Here is a 12,528-nt window from a genome sequence, read left to right on the forward strand (position 1 = left end):
CCTAACACATAGACAGTACTGAGTAATTTGTTGAGTCTTATAACAGTCATATGGTTATACTAAATTTTTAAAGTTCCCATCTGTTAGAGAATCACACTGAAGAAAATCCACGTGAAATGATACGTCTTAGATTTGCTTTAAAATGATTTTGTCAATTATTTGTGCAACTGAAAGGTAAATAAAATTTTTAAAAAATATAATACAACCAAAAAATTTACAGACAGTATATACAAAATATAGTTAAATGTGAGTCAAAAACAATGTCTCAGGTGAAGGATGTCCTCCAGAGAACCACGATGCTTTAGTTAAACTGTGGGTCAGCAGAACAGTTTTAAGTTTATTTACTAATCATGTTATAAGATCTGTTATGTGTTGAATTGTGTCTCCACCCTAACCCCTCCCACCTCAGAATGTGACTGAGTTAGGCACTAAGGTCTTTAGAGAAGTAATTAGGTTAAAATGAAGTTATTCGGGTGGGCCCTAATCCCATATGACTGGTGTCCTCATAGAGAGGCGATCTGGACACAGACCCGTACAGAAGACACAGGGAGAAGACAGCCATCCACAAAGCCAAAGAAGGGGACCTCAGAAGAAACATCCCCGCTTGCTGACCCCTTGATCTTGGACTTCTAGCCTCCAGAACCGTGAGAAAATAAATTCCTGGTGTGTAAGCCAACCAACCCAGTGTTTGGTACTTTATATACGGCAGCCCTAGCAAACTAACACAGGATTCATCATGTGATCTTTTTTCAAATTTATCTTTCTTTTTCCCTACCTGTGTGGCAAGTTATTCCATCTTGCCTAGCCTACAAACCAGTAAAACCAGGAATGGTCCCAAATACATGGGCATTATATTTTTTCATTTTATAGTGTTACAATAAAAATAGCATTACAGCAACTCTGAACACGGAAGCACTCAATGTATCAGTGAGGACCAGGAAACAGCCCAAATCATACTATTGATGGCAAACTGAAATTAAGATCCAGACGAAGACTTAGCTCCAGTAATCACACTGCCTCTTATATTCTGGAAGCTTAGGAATGACGTGCCTACCAAAAACATGGCAATTTATTCTGACATCAAAAGCAAAGCTCTTACCTCACAGACAGGCATTCCTCAAACCTGGAAAAAGTCCCAAAGTAAATGTCTAGTAAGATCAAAGCTCTCTCATAACGTTCCACGGAAAGAAGCAGAAAACTCCAGCTCCTCCAGTTCAAGCAGGTCCTGGACACCCACCTCCAAGACAGACAAGACGGGAGCCAGGGGTTTCCTCTGACCAGAGTCCCGACCCGGCAGCAGAAGGTGGTGGAAGTACAGGGCAGGACTAGCTGCCAAAGAGCTTTTATACGCATTAGCTCATTCAATCCTAAGCAAGAAGGGAAATCCTCCAGAATAAAATGCCCAGAGAACATCTTTGTCTCCATCAACTCTACATCTGAACTACTCCCATCCACAAATAATCTTTAAAAGTCCTTTTGGATTTTGAAATGGACAGCTGGTACTTGAGTGGGTGCTAAAAATATCTGAACTTGTATTTCTACTTTTACTATCACTGTGAAATTTGTTTTTACTTTGAAATCAGCACATGAAGTTTAGAATAACCAACTAAATAAAATAAATAGGGGGGAGGGGGTCTGAAGAAACGTTTCGGTTCTTTCACCCTACTACAGACAAATTTATTAACGCAGATGTGTGTGTTCTGCAGAACAGACGAGCTTGTCCTCAGAATAGTCACTGCTTCTTCAAGGATGGCATCTTTCAGAAGGGATCGTGACTTGGAGGAAGCCGTCCAATTTTGACCCAGTAAGACGGACAGAGCTCTACCTCCTGTTCCTCTAAAACCAGAGCCCAGCAAGAGTCACAAACTGATCCCTTAACTCACTAATTTTGTTTCTACCTGACACATTTGCTCACTAAACCTCAGTTTCATCTGCTAAAAAAGAAAGTATTCTCCTTGCCTTAGAAACTCCTGATCCTGAGAGATGAAGCAAAAAGAGATGAAGCGCTTGGAGAGAATGGGGTGGGGGTGGGGTGGGGGGTGGCAAAGGCCCGGGAATCAACACTACACAACCCAAGTTCCTGGCACCTGGAGTGTGACGAGCAGAAAGATGGCAGCAGTGACGCACAGGCAAGATGCCAGAAGCTTCCTCCTCTGAATCCGCACCATGCTGCCCTGCCTGGGGTGACTGACAGAGGGCGAGCCTGGTTACCAGGTGTTCCTGAGTCGGCCCACAGCCCAAGACGACGTCACGTGGAGGAACCATCTGGATGGCAATTTCTTCCACTGCCATTCCTGCTGGGACCCGCTCTCCATGAAGGAGGTTCTGAGTGGGCCTAGCTTGGCATTGAAAGGGAACAGCATGCAGTCTTCTTAAGCTATCATCGGAGCAGCTGGAGATTCTTTAAACCAGAAAGCATCCAAAAAATCTGCAACAAATGAATAATATTTTAGCCATAGCGCAGATGATTTCATAAATGCAGTCTTGCAGGGTTACCGTGTAGAAGCCCAAAGCTTTAAAACTACAAGGAACCTCTGAGATCATTTAGACCGAATACCTCACTCATAGATGAGGAAACCAAGACCAGAGAGGTGAAGTGACATGCCCAAGGTCATACAGTCCATTAGAGGAGAGTGAGAGGTCAACAATCAGGTCCTAAGACTAAAATGATGCTTCCACTTAATTTTCTTTGCCATCAGACTTGAATTTCAAAAGTCACTGACATATAGTCATTTCCTCCTATCTAAGTTGCAAAAGCGCAGAGAAGTGGAGCAGAAAGAACCCAGCACTGTCCACCCACTCCTGTAAAAATTAGGGAAAAAACAAATAAAAGTTTCAGGCATTGATTAGAAATGGAAAATGATCAACTGATCCCAGTTCCCCACTGAGGAAAACAACTTCAGCCACAAAATGAGGAATTCAGATTACTGCTTTATCTGTTCAGTCTTTTACGGCAAGTGCACTAAAGCAGTGAGTTACACGGGCAATATGGTTTTCTGGACGTCTTGAAACAGGATTTCCATCCATCTGAAATGGATGATCTTTCCAAAAGTTTTTCAAATGAACTAAATAGTCCCATAGAATGCCTCTTACTCCCAGGGGTCTCTGAAGTCAAATGTCTTGAGCAAATGACCCTGTAGAGTTCAGAGCAGAGCAAGGATCAACATTCCGGAGGAAGGGCCTGATGCTGAGATCTGACTGTATACCTCTCAGTTACAGAACTGAAGAGACAATGAGAAATGTAAAAATGATGTAGAATTCTAAAAACCTTCGTCTCAACGGTACGCTCCCCTGTCACACATCAACCTTGATTAACTTTTAAGTGGAGGCTGTTTTGTCCCCTCGGAAACAAAATAATTCTTGGTCTCAGAAACAGCCAAAAGCGAATTTTCCTTCTTTCATCCGCAGAAGTCCTGCCATCCCCGGTGTCTAAGAGAACGGACTCTTGAGTCAGCCTGCTAGGATTCAAATCTCAACTCCCCAGGCTCTCCTTGATTCCACTCCCAAAACGTAGATAATAAGGTACATAATCAGAGAGTTACTGTGAGAAGTCTATGAGATAAAATTGGTAAAACACTTATTTCAGAGCCTGACACATAATAAATATCCAATAAGTGTTTGCTATCCTCATGTTTAAATATGTCATAATTTTTATTATAGCTTTAGGTGGAAAATGAAGTTGAATTCATATAAAGTATGATACTGACTGATCAATTGGAACTTCACAAGGAGAAATACTCATTTTGCCAAAGCAAATGAGATCACAGATATTTGCTGAGTGACCTATCACATCCCCTCCTAAGTACTCAGCAAGCATGAGCTCATTCAATCCTCCCAGCAACTCATGAAGCAGCAATTATTTAGCCTCACTTTTAAGGGTGAGAAAACTGAATTTGAAGGACGTAAAGTAACTTGCCCAAGATGATAACTTTGATAAGTAATACAACCAGAAACTAGTCAGACTCTGAAGTTCACGCATTCTTTTTATATTTTTTAACATGACAACTATAAAATTCCCACCAGATAAAACTAACACTCACAGCTTATCTGCCTAAATCACAGGAAAAAACCTGTGTATTATAGCTCTCTGACAAATAATGTACCAGGGAAAAAAGTAACATAAGTCCAAAAGAACCCGAAAAGTGCCTTTCCTTCTACTCAGTAGATGCTAGTAGCTAATCACATAAAATGGGGAGTTAGCACATTTGGGCCCCAGTCCTGGCTGTCATTTACCTGTAATATAAATTTGGGCAAGTTGCTAAATCTTTCTAAGCCTTTACATGGCTGTACAAATTATGAGAGAAGAATTTAAGGTTACAAACTCCCTTCCATCCAAAGAATCTCCAGAGTATAAGACCCAAACTAGAAGTACAAAGTATGGTCTCAGGAACTGAGCTGTGAGTAAATACCCACCACTAAAGAATAGAATCAGCTAGCATTGATGCTATTATGATTCAGAGCAGGCAGCAATAACCAGGCCTTGCGGCACATCAATCTAATATACATGGCAATTAATTACCCAGGAGTTTGTCATCAAATCATCGGTTCCCCGACTGGTGGGGCAGATAGGCTTGCAGAGAGCACCGTGAAGGCCAACAAGCTCCAATACAATGGGACTTCAAGAAGAAAGCTCCCTTCTGTTTCATCATTGCCCCCAGGGTGAATCTCAGAGTCCTCCAAGAGAATGCCCCAGAACATCCCTTCTCAGGCTGGAGCCGTGTGTGTTTGTTCAGACAACCATGTAGATAACATCTGAAATGGACTCACTAACCAACCCTCTTGACCCAAGCGCTGATGCATCGTACGGGTATGTGCATGGCCTGAGGCCCGCCATCTGCTGCCCAGAGAGGGGTCTGGAGCTGAGCGTGACCACCTCATACTCCTGCAAGTGCTATTCCGTTAAAACCAGCAACACGTTCACTCCAAAATAATTTCAACACTGTCCGCTTTAATCTGAATGAAAATGGACAGAGAAGAGACTGAACAGCTTAAAGTGAGTTAGCAGCCTGAGAATGCCAGCTTCAGATGACAGCCACACAGGGCCAGTCCAAGGTGCAGGTTAAGGGTCTCAGAAATGGGACTAAGAAGATTTCTGCCCTGTGTCTCTGAGTGGAAAATGAGAAGCCAACCCCAGGTGACACACGCCAGGGAGCTCTGGGAAGGCTCCTTGGATCAACTCTCCTCTAGTAATTGGTGAGTCATTTGGGTTAATAAGTGACTGTCTTAGAGTTTAAGGTTATACCAGGGAGAGCCTTTCAAAGGAATGTATCTGATTACCAAACTTAAATTATTCACACCAAACTGCCATTTTCAAATAGGCTGACTCTCCCAACATGTTTTCATTTTATAATGTGTAAATCCTCAGAGCATCCCTTTAAGTGGGGGCTGCTGTCCTGGGAAAGACAGGTGATGTGGTAGGTGGATGGGAAGGTCTAAGGTCCTCTGGACAACTCTCCAGGCAATTTTTAACTAACTCTCTTCAACTCTACTTGTCCTCACCAACACTCATCCACTTCTACTTCGTGACTCCAAAAGCCTGATAACTGGAATTTCTACCAGTCTGACCCACTAGCATCCTCCACTCAGCTGTAGAGGTGTTGCTGAAATGTGGATTGGATAGTTCTCCTCTGATTAAAATCCATCAATGGCTTCCCAAAGAGTTCAAGATAAAGATCAAACTCATCAGCTTAGAAAACAAGACTCCCTGGACCCCACCCTACTTCTCTAGCTTCTACTACCCTACCCTTTGTTCTGGCTGTCCCTGGGCTACAGCTCCCTGTTCTTGCTGTGGTCTCTATCTACAACATCCATACCTCTTTCACTATCATAGCCATTCTCCTGGATGTTCAAGGCTATCAGCTTTGGGAAGCCTTACTCCACCCCAAAGCCAAGTCAGGAGGCCTAAATCCATACGTTGTGCTTGTTTCTAACACAGCAGTGGAGAAAATGCTGGGGGGGATGGGGGGGTAGGAAACACTTTAAAGTTGCTTTATTGGGTGCATATTAAACAACTGTTGAACACTGAAAACTTGACCAACGTTGCTAATTTGCAGAAGCCTGTCCCTTGGGCACCTGATCAGCATGGTGTGATGGTTCCATAGTTTCCACTTTCATCCAGTTTTCTTCATTAACATTTATTTGTGTTAATGTGTTCCTCATCCTTTTTTAGTGGACTTCATATTTTGCTGAGTATTTAAAGTAAAGAGTGCTCTGGCTTACAGATTTCTACCTGGGAAGGTGATCCTCTTCAACCAAGCACACAATGCAGGAGAGACAAATAGAGAATAATGAGAGAGAAAGGGATACTGGTAGCCTCACAAATCAAAGCTGGTGATTAACGGGGGTGATAAATGGGAGGATGGAAGTTGTAGCACGAGCACCTTCACTCTTCTATTGCAGAACTGAAGGTGATACCATTCTTAAATTCTTAAATTCCAGACACATACGGAAGTACTCAAATTATACAGTACTTATACAATCTCACTTAGTGTGTCTAATCAATGTAGAAACTAGATAAAAACAACCTCAGACAGACAACTAAAAAAAAAAAAAAAGAGGCTGGTATAAAGCCCCAAATAGAAGCATTCAAAAAGAATAGGTTTTTTAAATGGAGGAGGGGGTCCAAGATGGAAAACTCTGTATCACACTAAGAGCTGAGCCAGCTCCTGAGAACAGGGCTCTTTCTCATCTTTTTCCTTAGGTGTTCTTTGTAACTGTTCTTTCTCCAAGAAGGGCTTACTGATTACTCTGTAACAATCTTCCTTCCTGGCAAAAAGATCTGAATTAACATCGCTCAACCACCTCCATCATTTATGTCATCGTGAGTGAGGAACAACGCTGATAAAATAACACTGACAAAATCTGGCGAATACTTCATATGCCTAAAGACAAAGGGCTGGACCAGATGATCTTCTGAGGTTTCCTCCCAAAATTAAGCTCTCTAATCTAGTGGATAGTAACCAGGTGCATTCCATAGAAGAAAAGTCAATCAAGTAAAGACAGTAATAAGACAACCTGAGTCACCACAAACTAAAGATGTCTGGAAACATAAAACAAGAAATATTTCTAGATGACAGGTTTAGGATTACTGGCTCTTCATTCTCCTTTTGAGTAATTCAACAGTAACTTTTGAAATCTCAAATTTTATTCTCAAGTAAATAAATACCTGAAAAATACTTTAAATAAAGATAAACTTTTTTTTTTTTTAATTTTAAAAAACTCATGGTCAAGAACCCTATTGCAAATGTTTATTGTGGAATGCTGGTAATTGAATTAGGTACTGGATTTCTTACCAGAATAAACTCTTTACATTCCAAATTTATAGAGCATTTAAATATGGGTTGGAAATGTTTGCAAACTGAGCAGTACTTACACATATATGAATCACATCATTGTTTGTCCAAACAATATATTCATTTTATTTCCTAACTTTAACCCTAGTTGAATTGTTTTTGAAAATGTTGTCTTTTTTTTTTAGTTGAAGAATAAAAGATGAGCTGTAAGAACAGTAGCAGTTGAGACTGTATTTAAATTCACTGTTACACACTGCCATCTAGCAGGAAGGCAGCAAATGAAGAGTCACAACAGCAATTTCAAAACTGGGGCAGACCTAAGCGATCCTCGGATGCTGGGACACTGCCTCTGGCTTACAGGCGGGAGAGGGAGAAAGTTCTAACAGCGAGGCTAGTTTGGTGGCTCCGCCCCTTTACTGTGCAAATACCTGGGCTGCTTACTCAGTGCAGATAACAGCCAGGACCCACTTACAGAGTCCCCCCATGAGACTACGTGGGCCAGGCAGGAGAAACAATGCCCTAATTGTAGAGTGACATCACTCACAAGCCTACAAGTGGTCATGAGCTTCTGGCACGTCTCATCTTGAGAGAAGGAAGGATGTATAAGGAGACTGAGGTCCTGAAGACCAACTTGCCAGATTCAGAATTGCACGCAGTCCTCAAATGAAATGAACAATCCAAGTCACGACATGAATACCACTGTGGCGGGGCGGGGGGCGGGTGGGGGTGTGGAGGCAGCCTGCTGGAGCTGTGGTGTTAAGAAAAACAGTCATTTTGCATGGCATTTGCTATATATTAAAGAATCATTAAAAGATCCCCAGAAAAATGTCTTAAAATCACACCAACGTTCTTTCCGTATCTTACACAAAATGGGTTCTATTCTGAGGGCGCTAATCGGGTACAAAAATACTTAAGAAATGGCTTGCATATGATAAGCAAAGCCTGCAGTTCCGGGGACTCTCCCAGAGCATCTTCTCTGTTAAATACGCAATGCTCTCCACAGCTGCACCGCCTGAATCGCTCCTCCTTCAGCGTACAATTCCAGCAACAAGTGATTCTCAGCCCAGACGTGGGGAAGAAGGAGGCCATTCACACAGCACAAAGGCGGAGTTAGGTTCTGGAATCGCGGGGGCCGGGAAGGTCGTGGCAGTCTGGGAGGCACGCGAAAACCTCCCTTGGGGTCGGGGCGGGGCTGGAGGCTGCGGGAACCCGCGCGCCTCCCGGGGCCCCCGCAGAGGCCCCTGCGCATCCCCTACCTCCCGCCTCTGGTTTTCGGCAGCCAGATGGGTTTGCATCTCGGGCAGCGTCCCTGGAAAACGCTGCCCAAGGTTTCCCAAAACAGACCTGGGTCCTTTCTCAGCAGACAACTCCGTCTTCCTCTGACACACACTCCCTTCTGGGCACAAAGAGAGTTCCTACGCCTGTGAGTCCGGCGGGCAGCGTCCCAGCTTCCGCGCGCGTCGGAAAAGCCTCTCGGTTTCTCGGCACCGAGACCCTGCTCCCATCAAGCCATCGCTCAAGCCAGAAAAGACCCAGCGCTTCACACTCACCTCGTCGCGCAGGGGGAGGCTTGCTCCGCGGGCTGCAGCCCCGCGGTTTCTCACTTTCAGTTTGCGCCCCGCCGGAGCTCCAGCGAAGACGCGGAGAGGAGATTTGGGAGAGGGGATAACCCGCGGAGCGACCAGGCCCGGCGATCCTGCATCCGCGTTTTCATGGATGCCCCGTCGAAAAGCCGGCGGGACTTCGTTTCCGGGGGAAGACACCCGCCCACCCCTCGCTCGGCAGCCCTGGGCGCGCGCAACCCTCTGGAAAGTTCCTGGGAGGCCCCTGAGACCCTCCCCTTAAGCGAGTGGCAGACGTTTTCTGCTTCCCAAACGCTCTGAGTAGAGCCCATGCGAAGTCAGCTACTCAGGGGAGTAGAGAACGTTTTAACCAGAGCAGAGGCCTGGGCACCTTTAATCAGCTGCCAGTGTTTGGTGGGCTAAGCAGGACCATCATTTAGCTCTATTTTACTGGAGAAGGGAAACGGACTTTTAGCTACTGATTTCCGCATTCAGAGAACCCTATTAAAATTATTTTGGCCTAGCCTAGACAGGAAGTGAGAAACCTAGGGAGGTCTTTGAAGACCTTGGGAGGACCAGCTGGAGTGAGGCATGTAGGGATCAGAATTTGAGGAGGGACTGACCCTCAGAGCCATGCGTGTGCTGGGCGTACTTGCAGGAACCCGAGCGTGATGGCTGCTGGAAGTCGGCCTCACTGTCCTCCAGGTCCTGAGAGCTCCCGTGCCAACATCTCAAGTAACTTCTCTGTAAAAGCAGGTTGGCAATGTCAACTTCTAGAAAACAAACAAAACGGGAAAGATTGATAAACTAGATGTCATTAAAAGTAAGAAATTCTGCTAATCGAAAGACACTGTTAAGAGAATAAAAAACAATCCAGGGAGTAGGTGAAGACATTTGCAATAGATTTATCTAACAAAGAATTCCTATTCAGAATATAGTAAGAGGGGCTTCCCTGGTGCAGCGGAGGTTAAGAATCCGCCTGTCAATGCAGGGGACACGGTTTGATCCCTGATCTGGAAGATCCCACATGACACGGAGCAACTAAGCCGCTGCTCTAGAGACCGAGAGTCACAACTAATGAGCCCACACTCCGCAACTATTGAAGTCTACGTGCCTAGAGCCCCTGTTCTGCAACAAGAGAAGCCACCACAATGAGAAGCTCAAGCACCACATGGAAAAGTAGCCCCTGCTTTCCGCAACTACAGAAAGCCTGCGCACAGCAATGAAGACCCAATGCAGCCAATTTAATGAATGAATGAATGAATTTTTTTTTCACCTTTAGATGTGTGTTTTTATTTTATTATTTTTTCATTTGTTCTTTTTTTTTTTTTTTTTTTTTTATTTTTTTGGGGGTACACCAGGTTCAATCAACTGTTTTTATACACATATCCCCATATTCCCTCCCTTCCTTGACGCCCCCCCCTCGAGTCCCCCCCACCCTCCCTGCCCCAGTCCTCTAAGGCATCTTCCATCCTCGAGTTGGACTCCCTTTGTTATACAACAACTTCCCACTGACTATTTTACAGTTGGTAGTACATATATGTCTGTGCTACTCTCTCGCTTCTTCTCAGTTTCCCCTTAGAATATAGTAAGAACATCTACAATGCAATAAGGAAAACACAATCCAACAGAAATGGGGAGGGAGGGGACCAAAGATATACAACACTTCACCAAAGAGGGATCCAAATAGCCGATGAGTACCTGAAAAGATGCTTAACTTCTTTAGTCATCAGGGAAATGCAAATTAACACAGCAATGATATACCACTACACACCCACCAAAATGGCTACAGATTTTAAAGCTGTTAATACAGAGCGAAGGCAAAGCTGTGGAACACATGGAACTCTTGTGTACCCTTGGTGGGGATGTGATTGCTACAGCCACTTTGGAAAACCTGTCTATCAGTATTTACTAGAGCCAAATACGTACTTGCTTTGTGATCCACAATTTTACTCCAAGGTATACACCTAGTAAATATGCACACATATATACATCAAAAGACAGGTATACTGGGCCACAAAACACAACTTAACATATTTAAAAGAATAGACATCATACAAAATATGGTCTTAGACAACAGTAGAATTAAACCAGTAACAGAAATATTCTAAAATATTTGGGAATATTTTGGAATAGCCCCAGACATTTGACTATTAAACTCACTTCTAAATAATACATGGGTCAAAGAAAAATTCTCCAGAAAAATCAAAATATTCTGAACCAAACGAAAATGAAAATACAACCTATCAAAATTTGTGGGATGCAGTGGAAGCAATGCTTAGAGGGAAAATTGTAACATTGAATAATATCATTGAATGTTAGAAGACATCTAATATGAATATTCTAAGCTTCTACTGTAGGAAACTAGAGAAAGAGGAGCAAATTTTAAATCCAAAGTAAGCAGAAGAGAAGAAATAATAAAAATTAGAGCGGAAATCAATGAAATTGAAAGCAGGGAATTAACAGGAAATCAATGAAACCAAAAGCTGGTTCTTTGACAAGACCAATAAAATTGACAAACCTTTAGCTAGGCTAACCAGTAAAAAAGCAAAAAGACACAAATTACTAATATCAGAAATAAACGAGGGGCATCACTACTGACCCCATGGGCATTAAAAGATAATAAAGGTGAAGAGAATGAGACGACAAGTCCAGACTAGGAGAAAATATTTGCAAAAGTTATATATGATAGAGTCCAGTTATCCAAAATATACAAGGAATTCAACATTCAACAATGGGAAGCAAACAACCCAATTTAAAAGAATGGGCAAAAGACCTGGACACATCACCAAGGGAGATATATAGACGGCAGATCAGTATATGAAAAGATGCCATATCATCTTGACTCCTGTAATACCTTCCCAGCAGCTCCCTGCTTTCACATGTGCCGCCACATGACAACCAGAGTGATTTTTTCAAGTCGCAAATCAGATTATACTCATATTCCACTTGAAAATAGCCATTTAAAATAAAGTCATACATAGAGAAAGGACCTGAGGACACAGGTGGGGAAGGGGAGGCTGGGACGTAGTGAGAGAGTAGCATTGACATATATACACTACCAAATGTAAAATAGATAGCTAGTGGGAAGCCGCTGCATGGCACAGGGAGATCAGCTTTGTGCTGTGTGATGACTTAGAGGGCTGGGATGGGAAGGATGGGAGGGAGGCTCAAGAGGGAGGAGGTATGGGGATATATGTATACATATAGCTGATTCAGTTTGTTGTACAGCAGAAACTAAAGTAACATTGTAAAGCAGCTGTATTAAAAATAAAAGTCTTGAACTATAAGGTCTTATAAAATCTGGTTTGGCTCTACTTCTCCAACTTTCTTGCCCCATATTCTCCAGCTCACTCATTGTTTTCTACCCACACTGCCCACCTTGCTGTTCCTCAGACACATCAAGCATGCCCAAACTCAGGGACTTTGGATTTGCTCGTTCACATGCTTAAAACGGTCTTTCTGCAGGCATTTACATGGCTCACTTTTTACTGTTTCATATTCAGGAAGTTGTGGCAGTTTGTGTTTTTCAACAGATTGTTTCATCAAAATTGTCAAATGTATGTGTGTAAGGTTGTTATTGTCCATTTGAAATCTTTCATGATATCCCATTCCATTCCTGTTATTGGAAATTTATGTCTTCTCTCTTATTATTCTTATTATTCTCTCTCAAA

The 12,528-nt window shown here is 43.0% G+C and overlaps 2 protein-coding genes across 6 annotated transcripts in view; both read right to left on the minus strand.

The window, feature by feature from the left end:
* FUT10 (fucosyltransferase 10) overlaps positions 1 to 8,892 on the minus strand; it is a 69,939-nt gene extending 61,047 nt beyond the window's left edge. Inside the window, exons 1-2 of one of the 5 annotated variants that reach the window (XM_057697296.1) lie at positions 8,843 to 8,892; positions 2,088 to 2,428 (exon numbers count right to left, since the gene is read on the minus strand). In XM_057697296.1, the coding sequence (XP_057553279.1) occupies positions 2,088 to 2,168 (81 nt within the window). In that variant the 5' untranslated portion in view covers positions 2,169 to 2,428; positions 8,843 to 8,892. Of the gene's footprint in view, positions 1 to 2,087; positions 2,429 to 7,836; positions 7,915 to 8,548; positions 8,822 to 8,842 lie in introns of those variants that run through there. The other 4 variants (XM_057697298.1, XM_057697295.1, XM_057697297.1 and 1 more) reach the window with 4 other exon arrangements.
* A 677-nt stretch (positions 8,893 to 9,569) lies between these two features.
* TTI2 (TELO2 interacting protein 2) overlaps positions 9,570 to 12,528 on the minus strand; it is a 42,294-nt gene continuing 39,335 nt past the window's right edge. Inside the window, exon 8 of the mRNA XM_057697038.1 lies at positions 9,570 to 9,627. The gene's annotated coding sequence lies outside the window, so the exon portion shown is untranslated. The remainder of the gene's footprint in view (positions 9,628 to 12,528) is intronic.

The sequence above is a fragment of the Hippopotamus amphibius genome, chromosome 10, assembly GCF_030028045.1.
Source record: "Hippopotamus amphibius kiboko isolate mHipAmp2 chromosome 10, mHipAmp2.hap2, whole genome shotgun sequence".
Taxonomy (NCBI): domain Eukaryota; kingdom Metazoa; phylum Chordata; class Mammalia; order Artiodactyla; family Hippopotamidae; genus Hippopotamus; species Hippopotamus amphibius.